Source organism: Dromaius novaehollandiae, chromosome 2, assembly GCF_036370855.1.
Source record: "Dromaius novaehollandiae isolate bDroNov1 chromosome 2, bDroNov1.hap1, whole genome shotgun sequence".
NCBI lineage: Eukaryota > Metazoa > Chordata > Aves > Casuariiformes > Dromaiidae > Dromaius > Dromaius novaehollandiae.
The window spans coordinates 43684803-43710606 of record NC_088099.1 but is presented as its reverse complement, the minus strand read 5'-3'; the positions used below and the strand labels follow the sequence as shown (position 1 = coordinate 43710606).

The following is a 25804-nucleotide window of genomic DNA, read 5'->3' as shown; positions in this document are numbered from 1 at the left end:
CCCTTCCTCAAGAAAGGAAACACCTGTTGTAGTTAGTTAATTGCTGACTTTTTGTAAGCATTTGGAAGAAAAACTTCGTAAGCAAAGAAACAAATGAATTATAAAAGCAGTATGAAACTCAAAGAGTAGTTGGAGACAGCAACAGATGTTTCCACTTTGTCAATTAAAGAAAAACTCCTTACCAAAGTACCATAATAGAATATGGTTATTTTATAACTAAGATGAGTGCTAGTTTCCATTCTCACACTGGTCTAACACTTCTGCAATAATTGTTACTTATCCCATATACCAGTATGAAATAAAAATTAAGCTCTACAAAAATATGAGAATCTGACTTTTGGAGGAAAAAAAAAGTGTGTGTGTGTGTGTGTGTGTGCGCGCGCGCTCACGCGCATAAATCAATGTAGAAGATGCATCCAATGAAGCATTATCTTTTATTTACATGCCATTTTTATGGAATTGTTGCTGAAGTGGACCAAAAAAATGCACATTTATGTGATTACAAAATCTAAAATCTCTATTAAACAGATCTGACACATATATATATTTTCACAGTTTTTCAGCTGGAACATATAAAGTTTTTCCTCATCCACATTTAGAAATATAAAAAATGTGAAATTCTGCCCTGGGCTACAGTACTTTATTATTCCTTGATATAAATCTGGTAATTTCAGTAAAATTACTCCAAAGGGAGTTATGTCCTGCGGAAATTGCATCATATGTTGGTAAAAACCAACATTTGATGCTTGGCACAATAAATTTTAAACAACAATTACTTGCCTGCAGTATTAGCAAACTCTGAATTGTAGACTTACCACACCACACTCTTGCCACTATAACTGGACGGGCTGCCAACATAGAGTAGCAGAGCTACTGTCAGAGAAAAGACCAGCATGGAGGGAAGATACCAAGAAGCTTAGGAAAGGCAAACTTTAGCTTCTCCTATCGCATACAAAAAACGCTAATTATTACAGAGCTTCACATTCTACAAGGTCCATTTTCAATTGAAAGTCAAGTCTTTCACAGAAAAATACCAGCAAAACTGTTGCCTTTAGTACTAGAAATGGGGGGGGGGGATGCCTGGGTAAGCTAATCAGTTTTGCTACTGTGAAAACAATATTTTTTACTAATTCTGCACTGAGTAAAAGAAAAATATATCAAAATCTTTTGGATTTTGCATTCTTATTCCTTATCATTTACCACATCTTAACTCATAATTTGGTTCTCAGAAAGGAAAGTATCCATTCACTCAGGTTAATAAGGCCCAAGGGTCATGAAAGGCTCCCAGCAAAGCAGAATTAAGCACTGGGACTCGTCTGGAACAGGTTGCAAACACCCGTGTGTGTGGTGGAGAGGAACATATTGGGCCAATATACCTCAAAGGCCACAGACCCTGCACAAAGGGCACATCCTCTATTCTAGGTAAGACTAAATTTACTTTGAACAGTGCGCCATGCACCGTAGAGGGGCCTGAGCTGCTCTAAGGAGCTGGCTGAATAGTAGAAGCTCAGCCACATCAGCAAGGTGCTGCATTTACTATTTAAGCAGGTTAACTGAGTCCCAACAGAAAATTGCCTGACTGCTGCCGGCACAGAACTTGGCTTGGTCACCTGCATGCCGCTTTGCAGGTGCGCCCTAGAAGAACGAGCAATGTCCTGCTTGTCAGCTGGTCCTGAACACGCTATCCCTTTCATCCTCGCCTAGCTCTCTGTACAAACCAATTTACTCCGGCTTTTTTCATACAATAGCTAGAGTTAATTTCACCTACTGCATTTAAAGTCATGGGAGTTATACGTGTAAATCCCTGTACTTAGAGATAAGATAGTCCTTTATGCCATTTTAATCAATCTTTGTCATGGGTATGTTACTTAATAGCTCTGTCTTCCTATAGAAAATGAGCAACTTAAGGGAAATGAAACTTTTCAAAGATACATTTTCCTTCTGGCAGTCTGTGAAATACACCATAATTATCCTCTTTTGATGAATAACGCTTGAAAGAAAATGAACATTCTGTGCACCAAAAGGTATAATATAATGACAATCTCAATTGCCTTGTAAATAAAAGGAAATTGTTTTTCTACTATGATCTATATTGCACAGAAACATATACACATACTTTATAAATATAAATCCAAATCAGACTGTCAATTCATTTTTCAAGCTGCTACTACTTCCTAATAATAAGAAAAATCAGTATTTCACAGATACCAGGAACAGTATTTATATTTCTAAAAGATTTAAAGTGTATTAGGAATTATGGACTCCATCCCTCAAGTTGATGAGCTTACTTGTATTAGTAAGGCTCTTTCTAAAGCACCTTTTCAGTAATAAAGGTATCTAGAGGAAAAGCAGGAACCTAAAGTTTCACTGCCATGAGGGCAAAAGAGGGGGAAAGGCTTTTTTAACAGCATATTAAAATGTGCCTGTCCACATTCTTTTGTGAGGAAAACTACTATCTTTAGCAGCTCGATAAAATGAACATAAATTTGCTTTCCAGATCTCACAAACTAATGGGCACAATGCACAATTTAAGTAAGTATATAAGACAAAGCACCATTCACCCCTTTTTGATATTTGAAGCTGTCCTTCCAGTGAAAGTGGGTATGCATAAAAACGAAGACCCAAACCCAAGATATCTTCAGTAGCTAGTATGAGGCAAAGGCAGAATTTCTACATGTGAATAGCAACCTAATCTGTCTGCCAGCATCTGAGTAAGGAAAATTTCCTCTCTACATATAGAAGTCTTATTCTAGTCATACTTACCAATGCCATCACTCTGTCAGGTTAAGTAGCTCAGCACCTTTGTCACCTCTATACGCTGTCTAAACACACAGCCCACTACTCAAAATAAAAGAAGTGGAAGTTTGCTAATGTGGAAGAACTGAAGGATGTTTAATTCTTCCTAAATTTATGCTGCTGCCTCCACAGAGATACCATACTGTTGATTTGTGGTAACACATCACAGTATGGGGATCACTGCTCCACAGCTTCTAGAGGGACCACCAAGACCCGGGAGCTGCTGCTTCAGCAGAAGCAGCTGATGGTTGCAGCTTGCCTTTTGCAAAGAGCAGGTCCTGGATTCACAGGAACAGACGCTTTCCACAGGGGGCAAATTGGCAAGCGTTCCTTGCCCCTGCTCAGTCTGCAACCTCGCCAAAGCCAGAAATCACCACCTCGCACACTCACCAGCTACACTGTGCAGCTGCTCCCGGTGAGGCAGCAGCTCTCAGTGCCTGCTGCACTCCTGCTAGAGATATGGAGCGAACTGTCCAGCACGGTGGCCAATTACTGCTGATCAGCTGATGAATTATGATTTGATGAGGTAATGCACAATGACCGAGGACGGCAAGACAAGTGCATACAAGGGAAACTGGATATTCAGCATGGCATTCAGAATTTTAAAGGTGACAATATAGCGCAGTCCAAACTGAAGAAGGGGCAGTATGTCACACTAACTGAGTGCTACCCTATTTCAAATATTGCCAATACTATAATCTCCCAAACAGACATTCCCCTGCTGGAGCCCCCCAGGGGTGGAAGTCATACTCCAAGCAGGCTCTGCACACACTGACAAGACAGATATTTTGCTGGGCTCCTTTCTGTACAGTAGATTAGTGATTCATGAAAGATGAAGGACACATCAACACAGGCCCAGAATAGAGAGCACAACTCAGCTCAACAAAACTCATCTGGCAGAGGGGCGACCGGTTCCCATTCCTGCTCCAAGGACTGTTTATGTATTTTATGAACTGCTGTCATGTGCAGCACATACAGAAATCCATCAAACTGTCTAGTCAGCTGGAAGCAAGGTGTCTAACCTAGCCAGTCAGTTAGGATCGCCTTACGGTAAACGGAGAGAGAGGCACCTCCAGGGAGCAATTTATCCTGCCTGTCTTAGACCCTTACACAGGATAAACACTCTTCTTGAGGTGACACTCTGTCTATCTATTGACTATAGACTTGACTTTTAGACACTAAAGTCAGCTGAGATTAATGGTTCCCTAACTTTGACAGGACTCACAAGGATTTGATTTACCATATACAACATGTGCTCATGTATTTTAACAAGAAAATCCAGAAAGAAATATGTGAAGCCTAGCTTAGAGCTTAAGTTTAAGATGTTCAGTATAGTTCTGGATGCATGCTTGGACAGGGAAAAAACTGGCCCAAATATATTTAATTTATTTCAAATGTTTTACGAAGTATTTGGATAAGAAGCGTTAACTTATTTATTTATTCATTCAGGGGATTTTCTATACCTTTCTGGTTTCAATCAAGGACAGAAAATAAAGTGCCCAAAATATGCAATTTAACAAAACTTGAGAAATAATGGAAATTTCAGACCAGGAAGCTTTTGCATTATTCTCCAAACAAAGAAATCCAGGTATGTAACTAAAGGAAATTGACGAAGGAGCCAAGCATTCAAAGCATTTTAGATGCATGCAACACTGTAACTCACTGCATATAGAAATTTCCTAAATTTACACATTGGAAATAAGCTCCACATGAGTTTTATAGCAGCTTACACTGAAATAATACTGCACTCTTCTCCTGAACTTCATACACTTAATGTCTTTGACCCTACATTTCTATCACCAGTGAATAAATAGTCCTTTCTAAATAGACACTCAAGCATACATACAGATCCTCCTTCCTTTTTGCCTTTTAAATTTAACTTATTTTACTGTTTGTTATGGAGTTTCTTCCCCTCCCTTGTCTTTTCAGATCTATGTGTTAGTCAACATACAACATACAGATCTTCTTGGGCTACTTTCATTAGAAAAGGAACACCAGAGTTAGATTTTTCATTCTTCAGTCTTCTTACTTACAATTAAAGACAAAAGATTTTTTCCCTTAAATATGGGAAGACTCAAGCAGAAGGTTTTTTTTTTTTTTGCTTATCTAACAGTTTTATAGCCAGAATTCAACTATAAAAGCTGTCTTCCTCTTCACTTTTTCTTAAAAATGCCCCAAGAGATTTTCTATTACTGTGTATGCTGCTTCCTCTTTTCTTGGCTTCTCTGTTCTTTTTCTGCTATTTTCCACAGAAAAATCACAAATAGAGCCCAGCAAAGCATTCCCACCATATATGCCCTGTCTGTATCTTTGTTTTGGATACAGACATGTATCTCAGCTTTTGGAGAGGCCCTTCCTGCAGAAGGACCATAAATGTTTTGCAAGCTGTCTCAAATACTAGAGGGTGTTTATGCCGGCCTGTAGCCTGTTTTAGTAATTTTGAGCCTAGCTCAGGACAGTGCATAATTATTATTTATTTTGATGTTTAACTGGTTTGGTCACTGGTTTTCATGGGTTAGAGGTATTTCTGCTTACTTGAATTCTGAATATCAAACGTATTACCAGAGGTTCTTAAAAAGATATTATGATTAACATACGCTAACTTACCTTTTTTTCCTTCTCTAAAGTACCACAAATAACCCACAACACCGATTAATAGAATTGGTAGAACTAGATTATATCAGGACTGTTTGTTTCCATCAATCCATATGTGTGTGTATCCTAAAACACCTAGTTAGGATTGTCAAGGCAGCAAGTAATTAAATGATTTTACTTAGATGCTCCAGCCAAACGATATTGTTTCTGTAGCTGAGTGTCTAACACAGTACCAGTTATGAAATAGCTATTTTTAATTATTTTTCTCAGTAATGTGTTAATGGTTATCTTTTCCTTAGAAAAGGGATTTTTACTTAGAATGGAATTTCATACCTAATGAATATGGCATTTTTCCCTCTTCCACTATATACAGATGTTTTGGAGTGTTCTAAGGCCTTCACAGTTTGCATTTCTCCTATTTTTGACTGCAGTGAACTGTCTGTATACAGATTATTCTACTCCTAAAACTTCTGCATTTCCATTTAGAAATTCATAATGCAATTATTAACTGAGATTTCCGTACAGAGTTATTGAATCATCTTGGTAAGCTTGGTATATGCCTAGATGCTGTGACATGAATGCACATTGTCTTGAATTAGTCTATTAGTCTAGCACACTGCTGAATAATAGCTCATTGCAGCGCCCCTAACAAGCTGGCCTGAATAGTTTGTTAAATACTTGGTAAGTGTCACTGTGCTTGGTGCTGTACGAAATAAATAGGAAGAAATATTCTTCTACCAAAATATTTATAGATTAAGGGCTTTATCCATTAATACTACCATTCATAAACTTTGACTAGAGTAAGTCCACTGAGGTGACTGGAACTACTTATCCAAAACAAGTTATGGACCTACGTTAGCAACAAAAGTTTAAAACTATTGCCCAATGAAGAAATCCCATTATCGGCCATGAAAGCAAATCAAATCACAATGACATTTCCCCCAAAGGAATCCCACACCACTAAACAAAAAGTTTAGTAGATAAATTTTCAAAACAATAATTTTCTTTCGTCACAAATACTAAATGAAGAATGTAAAAGTTTGAAAAATTTATTTAGTATCTCTGGGAAGAAGATCATTTTGCTTTTTAACACCTAACAGAAGTGGTTTATATTTTATGGAAGACATGTTTTCATGATTCAACTTATGTTTTGGATGTCATTTCCAAATGACAAGTAGCTCAGTTATTTACATTTATGTATCTCAATTCATACTTTAGTTTATATGCAGTATGCTCATCTTGTTAAAACACTTATTTTGGCATTTATCGATATTTGTGTATAGCCAAACAAAAATCCTGTCCAAATAATGTTCAAGGATACTTCACAGTTACAGCTGAGATCCTGTACTTAGAAAAAAACTGATTGTGGATAAATAGTCCATAGATAAGTACATACTAGGAGATGAAAAAATAATAAAAACCCACCAAAAAAACACACTGCAAGTGGCAGATTCATAAAGTGAAAATACTAACTAAATCATATACCTGGATCATATTGTATTTATTATTATTCATTGATTATGGGCAAGAGAAATGATAATGATAATTTGAAAGAAAAAAAAACAAAATCTGATTTCTACCCTAATAGCATCTATTAAAACATGCTTTATACTTCTGTACAGGACATGAAATGAAAACTTCAGTATTTGATGTAATTAGTAAAGAACAGAATAGTGTTTACCACCCTATGGCTAAATAAGGTTTTCTTTTTAAAGAATTATAAATTTATTGTACAAATATATTTTCATATATGTTTCTATATGAAAATATCAAAGCCAATTACCTGTTAGATGGAAATATATATGATGCACACACATACCTTGTGCATATATGCACAACTCCTAATGAAATCAGTAGGGATTTAAATATTCTTGTATTTAAACGAAGAATGCACATTTTAAATTGCTGTATTTCAGTTTATTTTTTCAGACTATGTGTATGTAATCAGATTGTTTTGCTAGCAGGTGTCCACCTAATTATTATTTCTTAAGAGTCCGAATTGTGGTCTGGCTATTGAGTAGGCAGGCAAGGAGAAGGCAAGCTTTTTTGCTCAAGTGTGCTACCTATAGTTTGACCACAGTAAACGGGGGGGGGAGGGGAGTCGAGGGGAGAAGGCTCAGAGAAAGCTACCTTCCCCCAATCATATAAGAAGGAAAACGATTTGGCATAACTTTGGTGCATAACTGCAGCGATGATCATGCAATATACACATGGTTTGTATCAGGTAACACGCACAAAAGCATGGGGAGACCTCACAGAGTTTACTACTGCTCTGGATTTCTCCATCACCAAGTCCTTCCAGGGCTGCTCCAAGAGGAGCAATGCGACATGCTACGTGGCAGCTAAATGTCCAGAGCAAGGAGACAGCTTCAGTATTCTGTACTTGTATCCCATGTGAGGGCTCAGATGTCAAATGCTAAAATTTGATTCACGTATTTGTGGTCTAGTTATAAAACTGGAAAAGCAAAAAGTTACAATAAAATACAGTTGCAATGCAATCTGACAAGACTAAAACTGAATGTAAATGCCACTCTAGGCCCAAATATAAGGATTAAATTTTCAGAATAAACCTGATAGATATCTATATGGAAACATGGGTATGTTAGATTATAGTCTCCTAGAAAGCGTAGTGTTTAGTTAAGCTGAGTTATCAGAAACTGTATTTGGACATAAAATCAGCTGAAAGGATATTTATTCAGAATATGCAAATAAACGAACAGAAGTTAACAAACAGGTGTGCATTTAACCTTGGTTCTCAATCCAGCAATACATATTTCTGCACCAGGCATTAACATTTTGTAAAATGTTTTTTTCAAACTAAAAATACACAAACTTAATGTACCTAAGATATAGGACTCTAGGATATGCTTCTCTAAAGCTAGCGAAGGAATCATATTACCTTAGAACAGACAGGAAGTCAGCTGTTTCCACAGTGGATAGATTTAGATTTATCAAAGCTCTTTGATAAGCCCAGACTTAAAATAGATTGAATTCCATTATTCAGCAATATTCCTGAATACTGAGATGAAAAAGCTTACTCTAACCTGAGTATCTATTTTAGCTGGCAAAATTAGACGGCTATTCTTTGCAATATGTAAGAGGAGTGGATCCACAGAACAAATTATTTCATCCTTAAAACCTGATGTCCACACTATGTGCATTTTGGGATTTATACAGGGATGGTAGCATATGCAGAAGTAGTACAAACTTAGCAGATGACAAGTCTTCAGCTGACAGAGTGTATTGGCAAGTTATGTGGAGATAAGGAGATCATACCGCAGCCTGCCAAAATGCACAGCAAACCTCGAGACCTAGTACCTACTGCAGTCTCCAGGCCATAGAAAACTACTTCTTTCCTAAACTTATCTAAATAAATTAGCTGGATTAAAACCACAACATATTGTGATTAACTAAGATATAAACAGTGACTTAAAAATTACTGCTCATAGGGTACAAAAAACAAGTTATCCAAAACTAGAAAAAGGATTAAAATAAAAATCAAACTGTTTAAATCCTAACCTTCATTCAGTCTATGCATGTTGTAACCACTGAAGCAAAAGATACTCTTTTCCACAGGATAAAAGGTAAAGAGAACTAAAGTTTGGTTCTTTGATCCCTTCGCACGAAGGGAACCATTGCTGTATAATCTCTGCAACTTGTGATGTTTTACGGTGTGTTACAACACATGCTATTCAGCTTCTACAGACTATAGTAGAGATTGGTATTTATTGTAGGGTTTCCTCAGAAGTTGTGATTAATAATAAAATTTAAGGAGAAAATGCTTCTTATCACCAGGAAAGTATATGAGCCCTGAAAGAAAGGATCACTCCCATGCAAGCTACAGTGTATACTATCAAGGATTGCATACAGCATCACAGTGTGGTAGCATCAGATGCACAGACAGCTTCTTGTCATCACTAAGCAATTTTCCACAGCTTGTTTCCTTAGGACAAAGTTTGTTAGAAAAGGGGCATGATTATCCCCAATTTTTATGCATATTGACACTTATGGCAAGCATTTTTGACTCCAAAAACTGCAGGCACTTCTAGACTGAATATAATAGCAGCAAACAGTGCCACATGCTGTGCTTAGTCTGCTTTACATGTGATATCCTAAGAAAGGCAGGTTGTCAAGTATATAGATTGCAATTATCAGCATGTCTTTGCTCCAGCACTTACCATCAGAAAGCTAAAAACACATACACACACACACACACACAAAGAAATACCTAAGAACTGCCCATCTTTACTGTTGACAAGAGGCAATGCAATTGCAATTAAATAACAGAGCTGATTGTATGAAACCAGAGAGCCTGTATCAATCTGTAAGCTTACCTTGGCATACAAACTTCAATTCCTTGGCGTCTGTGACAGTGGTTCTTTTATCTGACCTCTTCTTTTCTGTTCGGCGATGGCTACGTCTTTTCTTCGTCTCTCCCCAAAGATTTGACCCACCATGCATGCTTGGGATGTTGAGAATGGCAATTCCTTCCAGAGAAATATTGATTAAGTCTAGCTGAATTCCATCACACTGATTAGCAAGGAGAGAGAAAGAGTAAGAGAGAGAGGGAGAGAGAAAGCAGTAAAAGAGAAAGAAAAATCAGCATGTTCTACCTACTAGATATATTTCTTTAGCAATTCACTGCTCTTAGCACTGTTAATGGTTTATTCAGGGTTTACATCTAAATATATATTTATATCTGGAAAGGAGGTATGAAATATGAATAGATCCTCATTCAGTGGGCAAAACATGATTGGTATTCAGCCATTGATTGCTTGATTAAGTGTGGGACCATTTGGTAGAGCCAGGTTGTTATTTGATGCTTGTTCATTGACCCATGTGAAACATATTTGTGGATTCATTTCAGCTATTAGCAGACAAACATTTACATTGCAAAAAATTGCCATTGTAATAACTGGTAGGTGTTTTGTTGCTTCTTCCAGCTAAATTGTCTATCTTATGATTTTATAATGATACTTGCCATTATATCTGAATCCCTTCCACATGAAACTGAATATAGAAGTCCTTACACACACATCATAGAATTTCTGGTTATATTTAATACATAGCTTCATGGAAAAGGTCTAAGCGGGCCCTGAGAGCACAGAACACCACACAGATGTTAATGTCAATCCAAAGGCAAAACTTGCACATTCTGTAGAGCTATACTGTAGGTGAATGGACCTTAACTTATCTAGCCTGCTTGCAGACAAACTGTGACACCTTCTCAGGTGGCAGAACAGCCTCCACAGAGGAAAAGAGACGCAATTTTGGTTGCTACATTTGGGAATACATTTGAATATGTATGCAGAAGGGAAAAGAGTCCAGATCTAAGCCAAAGGTCCCAGGATTCACATTCTTATACCTCGATTAAAAGTAAGTTAGCTTCATGTCTCACAACATAGCTAAAACATAGAGGTACCCTGGCAAGTCACACACCTTATTATGTATAACAGCATATTTTAATGCATTAGTTCCCACTCCTTCAGTGAATGACTTGAGCATTGGAAGGGGTTCTTCAGGCCAGCAGGGGCTCCAGTCATGCATTTAAAATTGATTAAGGGCCTTATTTTGTAATTCCAATATACAATAATCAGGAAGAAAACTGGAAAAATAATTAACCATGCTTCAGCAATGGTCCACTGACATCTTGCAGCTCGCTGCTCTGTGGGTCACTGGCACTTTTTCTCTCTCTTTATCTAAGCCTTTATCACAAGCTTTAAAGAAGAAAAGGAAAGTACAACTCGCAAATAACTACACATATTTATTCATTTACTCTGAAACTTACTCAGATCACAAATCAGAACTATATTATAAAGCACATTCAGCATCTTTCTAATTCTTCTAACAGAATTATAAATCTGGAGAGAGAACAATTTCAATATTAAGGTTGCCATTTCATATTTGCTCTTCAAGAATTAAATTTTAATTTTTGGATTATATTCATATAGGGAAACTTTTACAATGAAAAGACACATCTGGAAATGAGTTGGCAGTTGTGGCAACAACTGTAATTGAAAGTGTAACTTTCTAATCACAGTTTTTAGAAAAATAAAAATAACATGGTTCTTCACTATTGTTTTGGAAGTGAATTCATGCTTTTTCCTATATTTTATATGTATTAAATATTGAGATGGTTTATTTTACTAAAAATTCTGCTCATGTGTATGCTCACTTACTGCTATACATTCTAGATAAACAGATATTAATTTCATAATTAAAAGTAATCTTGTGTAAATACCCTGCAGGCCTCAATGAATCAAACACATACTGTGTGTCAGGCCTCCCACTGTCTTCAAGTGGAATGTACTGGCTGGATAATTAGATAGTACATATTTTTTAACCTTATTTGCATGCATATTATATCTTTTGCACGCTGACAAGCAGCAGTAACAACAAAAGTCAGATTACCACAGGGAATTCCCACAAAGAAGTCTTCATTCCTTATAATTTGCAGCCTAAATTAAAATAATTTGATCTTTGACAAGGATGAAATGTCAAGCAGAAGGGGGTCCTCTACAAGCCACGGCCTGTGGCTTCTGAAATCTGCCTAATTTATGTCAGTCACTTCTTAATACATATTTAAGTATTACACGAGAAAGATGATAAATATGCAATCTGACACCTTTGGTATTTTCCTGCTGTTAATTTATAAAGGTCTGGCGTCCCCCAAACTGACTGGAATTATTTAAATAAAAGAAGGATTGTGAAATAGGATGGTGCAGGGTCTGGCTTCCATTTTCACTCAATATTGAACACAGCAGGTAGTACACTAAGACAATTATTTGACTAGGCCTCAGAATCCCACGGTGACGAGTAACTTCCAGAATTAGTATGGGAGGATTTCTTTTGTTCATATGCAGACGAGAAGTTTGCACTACAGGTAGCTTGCACTGTCCTAACACGCTCATATGCTACAGCAACAAAACACAGATGTGTTTTGCTCCTTTATTTTGTTTCAAGGAACTCGAAGATGCTGCTAAATATAAAATCATGCTTTTAAAATGCAGAGAGAGCCTATTTTGGTTAAAAATAAACAGCAGTGCTCCTCGTTGTTTTTCGGGTGACTGGCCTCCGTCCCCTTTTTGGCATTATCGTTTCCACTTCATTCATTATATTGAAACTATTTAGATCTTCTCTAGGTTGAGAACATAGCCATGCCTGAAAACAGCAGAGAGGCTTTGCTGTCTAAACAAGTTCAATAGTATGCAAGAGAATATAATCTCTTTTCCCCACCCGTTATTACCAGGTGGTATCCTATGTTTCCTCTGGTCATGTGAGGCTTTTACAGCACTGCAGGTATGCACCATACCATCCCCACTTATACTGGATCTGTGCCTAGTCTAATTAAGTCTGCTTCACACACCTTACTTTTTTTTTTTTGAAGTGGAAATAAAGTGTAAACTGGTAATCTGTAAAATTTTAAGCCTCATTTACTGACACATTATGTTTAAAAAAAGAATTGCCCTATTTTTTTCCTTTAAAACCTATGATTATCTCATCATCTTTTTAGATCCTGATGTGGGAAAACATCTCCTATTGTGGATAATATTTTACCCTACGCTACTTTCCCACGTTACCAAATAGGCGATTTTCCCTGTATCTTAAATACAGAATTTAGCAGATGAATTTAGTGTTCTGCATCTCAAACAGAAAAATAAAATACAGGACTGAAGACTTATGGATGTATATCAGGAAAACCAAGCTTACTCAATTTAGAAATCAAATATATGGCTGAACAAATAATTGCCCACAGAATTCTTAATTGCGTTCTCCCAGCTCGGACATACAGATCCTTAATCTTAACGTGCTTTGTTCATTCAAAATTTGGATGCAGAGCATATACATTCTGCGTGCATTTTATTCAGAGTGAAATATGGTGCAATTCATCAAGCTTCCATTTCCAGCAACACTCCCGGCCCCCAAGCAAGGGGCAGCAGGTTAAAAGACAGATGAAAATAGCATTACACCAAGTATTTATAATATAAAAATGAGAAACATCAAATACAAGCATATTGGTAAGCACTGCTTGCCTAAATGTAATTTACTCATAATAATGTCTGTAAATAACTTCTTCCTAACACCCCTTCTGTAAACATTTTGGAAAATATGTCCCATATGATTTGCTTGCCTTCCTAATTGTAGCACTAATGATAATGGCCAGCATAAATGAAATGAATATTAATAAATATATCTTAAATATTGGCAATGTAATAATGCTATTGGTATTAATTGTTAATAATAATTAAACTGGTATCCGCAACATCATGAATTTGTACGCATACTCATTTACTTTGGGACATTAGCAACATTTCATCACCCATCCAATGGTTACAGGTAGATGACTAAAGAAGATCTTATCTTACTAAGTGTCAAGCTATATAAAATTTTAGCTGGCTGTAAATATTTTCTTGGGAAAGCTTGCTCTTCAATGTACTTAATCAAAAGGTATAGTTAACCTGCAGGGCATTCAAATCAAATCCAATCAATTCAGGTAAGCATTACTTCCAATAACTAATCAAATATTTATCAGGCTGTATTTTCAGACCTGTATTTAAACCCAAATGTGTGAAGTACTGTCTTGGAAAGCAAAATTAGATTTTTTTTTTGTTTTTAAAGGAACATTTCTAAGTACTTTTCCATTTTAAGAAGAAACATAACAAAAGACAGGCAAGTCTCTGGCATCACAGTTCTTACAATTTCAGTCTCAGTATCCTTCTCCTCTACCACCATGGTCCCTTCAGATCATTTAAGCACAAGCCTTTCAGCAGGCTTTGACCAGACTAATAGCTCTTACCATACCTTTCAGGCTGTCTCATGCTACTATACAAACACCCTATTGACATGTGCAATTTCTCATTACTATTGGAAGAGAAAAGCACCATAATCCTCTTGAGAAACAATTTCATTATTTAACTTAAATTCTCAGCTTTGTAGCTTCACTCATTTCACATTTTTCATTTATTTATAAGTATCAGCCACCCCCAACAGTTTACCTAATGTAGCCACTTATTCTATGAGCCATCAAAGTAGCAGTACCACATTATTTTAAATTCCTTTTTTGTCTGTAACTGTCCTGTGTCTTTCCAGCTAATGTTCCGTGTATAATGGAAAGATGACCTCTTGTGCAGAGAGAAAAGATAGTTAATGAAGGGGAATGATTCTAAAAAATATATATTCTTTAACCTTTATTCAGAAAAGTAAGTACAATTTTAGGGAATTGAGTTTTAAAGGTTATAAAAACTCGGGACCTAGAAATAATAAGATTTTTTTTTTATTTTAATCCTGCAGCAGCTCTCACTCCCTCCAACAGTCTTTCATTTTTCCATCTGACCTAGCCACACTCCCTATTGATTTCTAATGTTATAGTTCACCTCCTGACCTTGTCTACAGTATTAAGACTTCACTAATCATCAAACTGAACTTTGTTCCAGTGTTCAGGGCTACACTACAAATAGACATGATAAAAATAATATTTTGGAATATAGGGTCAAAAGGATGTGCACTGCTTTGCCTTGTTGGATTCAGGCACTCTGCACCCTTGCTCCCTGCATTTCAGCCAAACTAGTGACATTTCAAGGATAAAAGCAACAATTAATTTCTTACTTCTATTTCTACAGATTCGTGCAGCTTCTTACAGGTGGCTGAGAAAGTTTCCGAAGTGCCAAATTCAAAATACCAAAATTTGTTCTTCATTCTGAAACAAGAAAAAGAAAAGAAAAAGAAAGATCTTATTCACTATCAATAGGTGACAAAAGTGATCATCCTGTCTTCCATTATAAGTAATGGCAAAGGCTTGGGAACATGTGACATCCCATTTGAAATAGATGAGCTCATAATTTTCAAAGCTTAAATGTTGGTGTCAAGTTGTATGATATCCCCTAAAGGGATGACAGGAATGTGTTGAACTGACAGGTTCAAATGTACTTTTGACTTTTCTTTTTCAGTGACTATCAGAATATTTTCTGTCACTTAACCAGTGACATGCCTCATAAAAATGTATCGATTTTATTTCGTGTCTTACACCTACTATGTGTTTTCTGATCCATGGTTAAAATCTCTATCTCACAGAGTACTAGTATGTATAAGCAGGGCACGCCTCTCATGAAGAAGAGCTAAGACAAAAATGTAGCTTTCCCTAAACTCAGTTAGTGGTTATTGTTCATGATGACAGATAAGACATTCAAAGAAAATAAAATTTACAGATCTAACATCCTTTAGGTATTTTGCAGTAGGAGAGCTGTACTACCATGCAGTTAACACACAGACACATTTAAAAGGGGTGATGGAACTTGTGTTTTGAAGTTCATTACTGGATTCAACAGAAAAATAAATCCACATATAAACGGTACTAAATTTCTTAAGTTATCATGACAGTGGGCAGAGATTACACTTTTTTCTTCTTAAATACATAAAGACTGCGTTTCTGTTTTACTAGAATTATTACATACTGTTAAATACAATCAGGACATCAGTGGTACCATTTCATACAATTAAGTATAGTTTTGTGTAACTGTCATGAGTAATTATTATTCTGTAACAGAAAGAGAAGTGAAACTAAAAAAGACACTGAATTGGAATTCATTATTCACACTTAAGAACCAGATATGAACACAGAGCATCCACTTGTATAAATATTCTCGGATACAAACACATCACAGTGTGCTTGAGCTGTAAGTGGAGAAGAGCAAAATACAGATATATATGACTGTCAAACATGCCAGGAAGAGTTATAAATCCTACCCTATTGGTAGGTATTTCAAACTACACATCAAAGTCTACTTAGCAGCTTTTAGAGTCACAGCCATGCAGAGGGAGCAGGGCCACTGCAGTGTTTGCCATTCCCAGAAACCTGCTGGGAAGAGAGCCAGCAATTCCTGGTGCACTACAGAGGTGCCTCAGGGTGTCCAACCCAGCAGCCTGCCTGGGGTGGGGAACACCAAAATAAGAAGAGCGCGATTTTTGAAAAATATGGTGAAACCATTTCCAAGGGCTTTTGCACAGAAATTCTGGATGCACTTGGAAACAATTTTTGAGAGCTGATTCTGGGGCCAGCCTGCTCTGGGATAAATGGCATACACACCTACGTGCTCATCTGGGATCAGCTGCTCTATTTCTGCCAGGAATATAAAGAAATTCAGAGTCCTTTTGTTGCCAAAGAAGTGTGAACAAAGTGCTAAATTCCTGTTGCGTCCCTTTGAAAAATCTGGATGCAGCTATTTTCCTGCTTCTTTCTACACAGGGGGAACGAATAATGAAACAATAGGAAAAGTTGATTTAGGAATTCAGAAAAATACTTTGTCATTTCTTTTGATCCCGTTATTGAGTAAGATTAACAAGTCTTTGTAATTTCTCCTTTGAGAGCCTTTCCTCTTGCTATTCATGTTTTTTTACCACAAATGAAGCATTATTTCTTTCCTTTATTGCAAAGCCTGATTTAAATTGACTTCTCAACACTGTATATAATAAATTCTTTGACTTGCAGAGAGTTAAAACAGACAGATATATTTTAGAATCATTTTAGGTCATTAAGAATATATAGTGTCAAATTCATTTATTCATTTGACAGCGCACTCTAGATGTACTAGAAAATTCAGATCAATAAATAAAAACTTGTACAATTATATACTAGAATTACATTTATATACCTTTATCAGGTGATTTTTTGATTATGGATGTATTTCTTGTCATTGTGATATACCTACAAGATTCTATTATGCCCCAAAATATAGTCTTGTGAGCCTGTCCTCCTTTCCCTAGCTAGAGACATTGGCTATACCTCTTTTGTAAGGATAGAAGGACAACCTACTTGATAACCTTTTTAGTACAAATAGGTACAAATAACTTCATTCTTCATTTTTGAAAGGATCTACAACTCCCTTTACCAGCCATGAAATAGATTACCTGTTTTTATTCAAATAAATAAATAATTTTTATAGAATAGCAAATTATTTGATCCTTTCTTATACATAAAAACATATTTAAAAGTAAAAAAAAGATTACAGAGAAGAAATGAATACAAAGTATACAAACTTTCCACAGGCAAGACTAATCTTATATTTATGCTAAATATGCTGTTCTGTATAACAGACAAAAACTTCTCTAAATTCATATGTTTCACCTGTGCTACTCTTTCAGGTAGGTGAAGCTTATCTACCTTATCCATGACAGTAGCAAATAGTGGAACAGTCCATTTAGAAGATTAGCAAACTTTTCTCATTGCCATTCTCATTTCTTTCACAATGGTGCAAGTAAATTTTAGACTGGTAAACAAATGTATATTTAATGATAATTTTGGAACAGTAAACCTGAAAGAAACTGAATCATGGGCTATTGTCATGTGTATCTTTTCCTGCTAGACTAGCTGATAACTTAAAATTGTTCCAACATTTAATAAGAGATAATCAAAATAAAGATGAAGTCTATTCCAGGAAAAAAAAAAAAAAAAAAACACTATAAAACAGTACTTTTCTTTACAACACTGTTTTTGTTAGAATAGGAAAGGGAATAGCTTACTTTACAGGAAAGTGTATTTGCATGTGCTTCAAAGTACCTAAATTCTTAACAAGACGAAGACTTTTTGATTGAAAGTACAATATAAATAAAACATGAATCATGATTAAAGGCTGACCCAACCCTATCTAATGCTGCTATTGGATTACAGTATGCCAAGATATATACAGATGTAGGAATGACCCAAAAAAATGTACTTCAAGAACATAAGTACTCCCTTTGGTGGTGGTGTTTCATGCTGGTCCAGCATTGGCTACTTCCCGATAAGTGGAGTGATCTTGAACAGAGATGAAACAAATTGGCAGTACAGTATGAAAAAGCTAGTACTGTGATTTCATATAATCTTTCTGTACTGTGGATAAATATTAGACTTTCTTTCTGCCTACTGAACACAACTGTTACACTTGATTAACTAAAAAAAGTAGAGATAACTGTTTTCTCCAAGTAATCAAAAAAGTCTGGTTAGGGTGAATATTTCTTGGAAAAAGTTCAGGCTAATATTTGGTAATCAAGACCAAATGATCAAAATAGTCGGTGATACAGGTTTGCTCTATTATCAGTTAATCAGAAACCCCCCTACTGCTAAAACTATTTTATATAACTTTTCTGATTAAGCAATTACAAAGCATATCATTGAAAAATTGTCCTGTGTCTAAATATGGAAATGGTAAATACTTTATTCTACACCTGAAGAGCATATATACTTCAGTACAGTACACACACTCCTTCAGAACATGCATAGCAATAGATCAGAAATAGGCTACTAACAAAAAGAGGTCAGAAAATAAAAAAGGTATCTTTAAACTTGAGAAGCAAATTCATACTCTGGCTTTAAGGGACAACAGGTTGGGGCAGTCATTTCTTATTAGTTTTACAGGTTTATCATCCTTTTCATTGCATTTTATTTATATTTCTTATTCATATACTTCTTACTTACATTTATTATATTTATATTATATTTATTTACATCCTATATTAATCATGCAGTGTAAAGCATCAGTGATTTGGAAAAAAAATTTCTACATCAGGAAATTTCTGACTCCTCTTTTTCTAAATATTTCAGCTGAAATATTTTGACCATTTTTGAAAATGACATTGAGGAAAACCATGGGCTTTTTGCTTATATTAAGTTTGTTTGATAACATATGCCTTGAACTGTATTACTACTCCTGCACTTCCAGAGTTGAGATTTTAAATTTAGTACCAGGATAGCCTTGCATAAAGAATATGCTTCTGGCCATCTGCATGAAAACACATAGAGAATTTTACCATATCACGATCATTTGGGAAAGAGTTCTTGGAAAACCTTACTTTGAACAGTCTCACATGGCACAGAAAGAACAAACTTTTATCTCTACTTATCTCAAGCTAACACCTTTCATTCTTTTGCCTATACAAACTATGGAGGTTTTTATCCAAGAAACTACTACAGTTTTTAATTTTTCTCAGCTAATTCCTTTAAGAGTCCAACTCCAGGAAGCAATCTCTACCACAGATCTGCGCAAGAATTTCTGTTCATGTCCAAGAGGTCACACTTTGCTACTTTTTTTCCTCCATAAACCATATAGTCCCCAAATTAGAATCCCTAAACTGTATCTGCTTAAAAGCTTCTCTTTTCTTAGCAATGTCAGTAGTGTTGCAGAAGTACCATTTTTTTGTCAGTGAGTGTCAAGAGTTGATCTCAGCCTATATCATAAACTCATATAGATTTCCAACACAGAGCTCCCCTTCTAAGAGCAGTGTTCATGAACAACAGCACACAGAATATAACACATTTTAAAAAAGCAAAAAGAGATGCCTTTTTTTTTTCCACAGGAAAAAAAGAGTCGGAAATAAGGGCCCCATAGAGTGGATGCTTCACATGTCATTCACCACAAAAAAAGCAGAAATGTGAAGAAATGGAAGTGTGAGACATAAAGATGTATTTCCACAGCAGAGGGATGTTCAAGGACAGAAAGTGGTTGAGAAGTGTATGTGAAAAAACAGAGATCGTCATCAGGGAAAACAGAGGACTCAAAGAGAGAGAAGAATGAGAAAAAGATAGGAACCTAATTCCAAAATGTATTGAACTTCTGTTAAGATGAAAGAAAAATGAGGATAAAATAGAGAAGGGATGGGGAAAAAAAAAAAAGAAAATAAACGTAAAGGATGCCCAAAAGTACAAACATACACTTTCGAAGTCTGAATATATAAACAGTAAAGTCTAGAAATGAAACTGGGAATATAGAAAATGTCATACTGGGCAAAAAATCCTGAGCATCTGTTCCAATATTCTGTCACTGACAGTGGCTAGTACCAGAGAGTTCAGAGAACAGCATAAAAATCCATGTAGTATAGAGCTGGGAATAATATAGCTCTAAAGAAGGTTTATTTATTTATTTTGATTCAGACTGTGGTCATTTATTCTAGGAAGGAAAAAGCAATAAAAAAAGAAAAGAAGAAAAACAAGAAAGCCAAATTTGGGGGAGAAAATTACCTTTGATTAAAAAGAAAATCTTATTTATATTACACTGTGGTTGTCTGCTGCTGACACAGTTGGTGTTCTGCTTTACTAGATTTTGGTCTCTATTGCATTTTTTAAAAATTCAGCACAGAAGGCCTAGTGTTGGTTAACAAATCCAAGGAATACAAAGGTCAGCACCCAGGAACAATCAAAACATTAGCAGCTATAAAAGTCTCCATTCCTGCAACTGGGAATAAAAGTGTCTGGGACCTCAACTATCTTAATTTCCTCAGGTCTTGGAAAGGCCTTCTTAGCTGTGGCTGAAATTGCAGCTTTTGGTCTATTGAGTCCCAGCCTGTGTGACATAACAGTAAATGAAGTAAAACTTACAGCAGCTTACATGTCAGGGTGACTGTGCTTTGTATTCTGGTAATAAAATATGTTGGTACATTGGATTTTATCTAATTAAATAAATATCTAAAAATCTGATAAAATAAAATAAATTAAACTTCGGCTGGTAAAAAGTATTTTAACATTTATTACAATTTCATATAAAGAATATTTTTATCAAGTCCTGTCCTTCTCACAGAAGTTTTCAATAGACAACATATTTTCCATCTTTTCTCACTGTTCATAAATCTATTATCTAGGTAATTTTATACTTAGGTAAAAATGATTTCACTGCAGCACATAATATATATTAATAAGAATGTATGACTTTTTCTAATGTTCTTCTTTTCTTTCCACTTCTGTCTTAACAATCATATAATTCCTGTTCTGCTTTATAATGAATCATACGCAAAGGTAAGGAAATAGCCAGTGGAGATGCACATCCATAAGAGATTTATATGTGACTGGCATGATTTTAATAGGGACATCTTTGTCAATTTTTTCTTTTTCCATTACCAGCTGTACTTATGGCATATCTAAGTGTTAATCTCTTATGGTACATAGCATAAGCAGAGATTTTATACCTAAGTCCAGAAAAGTTAAAATCCTGAAAGGACGTCTCCGGTTTTACACAATAAACAAATTAAAATTTTCACACTATCATACAACAATACCATAAGCAAGTGGAAAGGTACAGCCTAAAATCTTATACCATTAAGTAAAATTTTGAGACTTTCCTCCTAACAAATTAGTTCTACAACCACTGCTGCAAATCTGCATTTCATTCCATTTTCTCTCCTGCTTTACAGCACAGTTTTGCACTGTAGCTTGCACTGGAGTATGCAGCTGTTCTGCAATCTCTGATGTCCAACTACCTGCTCAACTTTTCTAGCTTTCTGCCCAGTTTTCTCCAAAATGCCTGCAGTTTGTTAAAGCTTTAAAAGCATCCTTCCCTGCCTCCCCCTTTCAATTCTACTCCTACCTTCATCTGGGCTCTCATACCCATCCATGAGTCCATTCTTGGATACCCTGTCAACTCCAATCATTTTCAGTAATAAACATGAATCATGAAGAATTGCAAAAGAACCTCACAGGACTGAGTGACTGGGCGATAAAATCATAGATGAAATGTAATGTGGATAAAGGTAGTGATGCACAGAGGAAAAAAGAAAATAATGCTAATTTTACATACAGTAGTGGGCTTTCAGTGGGCTTCAGGGACAAGGTCTTGGGCTTACAATAGATAGCTAATGAAATATCAGAACAGTACTAAATGGCATTTGCATAAATTGAGTTGTGATGCTGAAAACTATCTGTGGCTTTCCTCTCCCCAGTTAGAAGGAGGGGGAGGGGAGAGAGAGAGAGAATAAAGGAGTGCAGTACAACTGGAAAAAGTCTGAAAAAAGAAAACAGTGATGAGCAAAATAACTCTTAAGTCTAGAAAGGTGATAAATGACGGGGATACAACAGAGCTCTCTAAAATTATCTACACAGGGGGGAGGATGAATAGGGAATAACTGTTCACTGTCTCTCCTGAGAAAAAGCTAGGACACATGAAATGGAGTGAGGAGGCAGTAGACAGAGCAAACAAAATGATTCTTTACACAGCGTGCAGTTAAGATGCTAAACTCTTCGCTATGGGATGCTGAAAGCTTACATCACTTCAGAAGTGACTGGAGAAATTTGTGGAATAGCCACTGAAGTCCATATAATAAAAGCACCATGTATCACAGAATCACAGAATAGCTGGGGTTAGAAGGGACCTGTGGGGATCATTTGGTCCAAGCCTCATGCTCCGGCAGGGTCAGCTAGAGAAGGTTGCCCAGGACCATGTCCAGTTGGGTTTTGAGTATCTCCAAGGACAAGGACTCAACAACTTCTCTGGGCAATCTGTTCCAGTGTTCAACCTCCCTCACAGTGAAGAAGTGTTTTATAACATTCAGAGGGAATTTCTTGTGTTTCAGTTTGTGCCCATTGCCTCCTGTCCTGTGGATGGACACAAGTGAGAACAGTGTGGCCCCGTTTTCTTCACATCCTCCCAACAGATACTTATATGCATCAATAAGATTGCCCTGAGCCTGAGGCTAAACAGTCACAGCTCTCTCAGCCTCTGCTCATATGAGATGCTGTAGCCCCTTGATCGTCTTTGTCCCTTTGCTGGACTTGCTCCAGTAAATCTATGTCTTTCTTATACTGCAGAGCCCAGAATTGGACACAGCACTCCAGATGTGGACTCACCAGTGCCGAGTAGAGGGGAAGGAACACCTCCCTTGACCTCCTGGCAACACATTTCTAATGCAGCCTAGTCGCCCGATATTGTTGGCCGCCTTTGCCACGAGGGTGCACTGCTGGCTCATATCTAAACTGCTGTCCACCAGGACTCCCATGTCCTTCTCTGCAAAGCTTCTCTCTAGCTGTTCATTCCCCAGCCTGTACTGCTGCATGGGGTTATTCCTTCCCAGGTGCAGGACTCTGCACTTCCCTTTATTGAACTTCATGAGGTTCCTCTCTGCCCATTTCTCCACCCTGTTGAGGCCCCTCTGAATAGCAGCACAACTGTCTGGTGTATCTGCCACTTTGCCCAGATCTGTGTCACCAGTGAACTTTCTGAGGGAGCATTTGGTCCCATCATCCAGGTACTAGTGAAGAGGTTAAACAGTACTCAACCCAGTACTAGCCCCTGAGGGACACCAATAGTCATTGGCCTCCAGCTGGACTTCATGCCACTGATCATCATTCTCTGAGCTTGCCAATTCAGCTAGTTTTCATTCCACCTCACCATCCACTTACCTAATTCATACTTCATCAGCTTGTCAATGAGGATGTTATGGGGGACAGTGTCAAAAGCCTTACTAACATTGAGATAAACAACAGCCACTGCTCTCCTCTCATCCACCAAGCCTGTCATCTCATTGCAAAAGGCTATCAGATTGGTTAAGTATGATTTCTCCTTCATAAATCCATGTTGACTGCTCCTAATAACCTTCCTGTCCTTCATGTTTTTGGAAACGGTTTCCAGTATTAGTTGCTCCACCACCTTCACAGGGATTGAGGTGTGGTGACTGGCCTGTAGTTTCCCAGATCCTCCTTCTTTCCCTCTTGAAGATAGGAGTGACATTTGCTGTCTTCCAGTCCTCAGGAACCTCTCCCAGTCACCATGACCTTTCAAAGATAACAGAGAGTAGCTGCCAGTGACATCGACCACCTCTCTCTGCGCTCATGGTTCCATCCTGTCAGGGTCCATGGACTTGTGTATGCCCGGGTTGCTGAGGTGTTCCCTAACCTGACTCTCAACTCTAGGAGTTAGCTCTCCTAAACCCTTCCCTGTATGTTTGGACAGTGTCTGCATATTCCTCCTGGGTCACCTGACACTGCTTCCACCTCTTGTACACTTCCTTTTTATGTCTGAGTTTAGCCAGGAGCTCCTTCTTCATCCATGAACGCCTCCTGATGCCTTTGCTTGATTTCATGCTCTTCAAGATGGATCATTCTTGAGCTTGGGGGATGGTGATGCTTGAATATCAACCAGCTCTCTTGGACTCCTCTTCCCTTCAGGATTGTATCCCTGGGGATTCTTCCAAGCAGGTCCACGAAGAGGCCAAAGTCTGCTCTCCTAAAGTCTAGGGTCGTGATCCTGATTTTTGCTTTTTTCCTCCACCATCTTGGGACTGCTGCAGCCAGGGCTTTTCCAGACTTTCACACCTCTGTCCAGTTCTTCTCTGTTTGCAAGTATGAGGTCCAACAGAGTGCCTCTCCTCATCGACTCCTCAATCACCTGAGTTAGGATGCTGGCATCAATGAGCTCCAGAAAACTCCTGCATTGCTTGTGCCCTGCTGTGTTGTCTCTCCAGCAGATATTGTGGTGGTTTGAGTTACCCATAGCGACCAAGGCCTGCAAACATGAGACTTCCTCCAGTTGTCTGAAGAAGGCCTCATCTACTTCTTCCTGATCAGGTGATCTACAGGAGACACCCACTACAACATCACCCATGTCAGTCTGCCCTCTAATCCTGACCCATAAGCGCTCAGCTGACTGCAGGCAGAGCTCTGTTACTCTCCCAGAAAAACAGCAGCTCCCCCTCCTCACCTTCCTGGTCTTCCTGGCCTGTACTTCCTAAACAGCCGGTATGCATCCATGGCAGCACTCCAGTCATGTGAGCTATCCCACCATATCTCCATGATCACTATGAGATCGTAGCCCTGTAAAGCACATAGACCTCCTTTTTCTCCTTTTTTTTCCCCATGCAGCATGTGTTAGTGTACAAGCTTCAGAGAAGCACCCCAGCATGCTGTCTTCCTAGAAAAGGCAGGAGAGCTTTCCCCATAATGTAGTGCCATAGGCACTTCCCTATTTGCTTGCATAATTCAGGATGATTCCACTTCAGCCCCATTTTGTTCGTCAAGCAGTCTCTTCTGCTTACATCACCCCAGACCCTTTCTTGGAGCTGCCAAGCCCACCATCACTTTCTTGCTTGACCATTGGTCATTCTCCCCTCTTCCATCATTCCTCATTTAAAGCACTCCTTACCAGGTTCAACAGCCTGCTGGCAAAGATACTTTTACCCCATTTTGTCAGGCGGATTCCATCTCTACAAAACAGTTGTCAGCTCTTGAAGGTTCCGTGGTCACAGAAACTGAAACTCTATTGTTGACACCAGCAGCAACTTGTTTTTGACGCACAGGATCCATTCAGTCCTCCTTGGTCCCTTCCCCCTCACCAGCAAGATCAAGGAGAATATGCCCTATGCCCTTGACCATTAACCCCAGAGCCATGTAGTCACACTGATACTTTCCAGGTCTCCCCTGGCAGTAGTGCCTACATGGAAAAGCAGCAGGGCAATAGGGAAATGTTATTACTAGTTAGCTTGTTCTTACAGTCTCTCCTTAGACTCATCAGTAGACAGCACTGGAGAGATGGCAGCTCACTGGATAGACCTTTGGCCTGACACAGGATGGGTTTTTTTGAGTGTTCTTATATTTCTGGTCTAAACACATTTACTTTTGTCTGTCTTCTTTTCTTAATCTTTTTGCTTGATTATTTATTTCTCCTCAATAAATGCCTCATCA

At 37.5% G+C, this 25804-nt stretch overlaps 1 protein-coding gene across 8 annotated transcripts in view; it reads right to left on the bottom strand.

The window, feature by feature from the left end:
• The window catches only part of DGKB (diacylglycerol kinase beta), a 360499-nt gene that overhangs the window by 69685 nt on the left and 265010 nt on the right, over positions 1-25804 (bottom strand). For all 8 annotated transcript variants that reach the window (XM_064506349.1, XM_064506348.1, XM_064506347.1 and 5 more), the window contains 2 exons: positions 14998-15088; positions 9726-9921 (listed from right to left, as the gene is read on the bottom strand). In XM_064506349.1, the coding sequence (XP_064362419.1) occupies positions 9726-9921; positions 14998-15088 (287 nt within the window). The remainder of the gene's footprint in view (positions 1-9725; positions 9922-14997; positions 15089-25804) is intronic.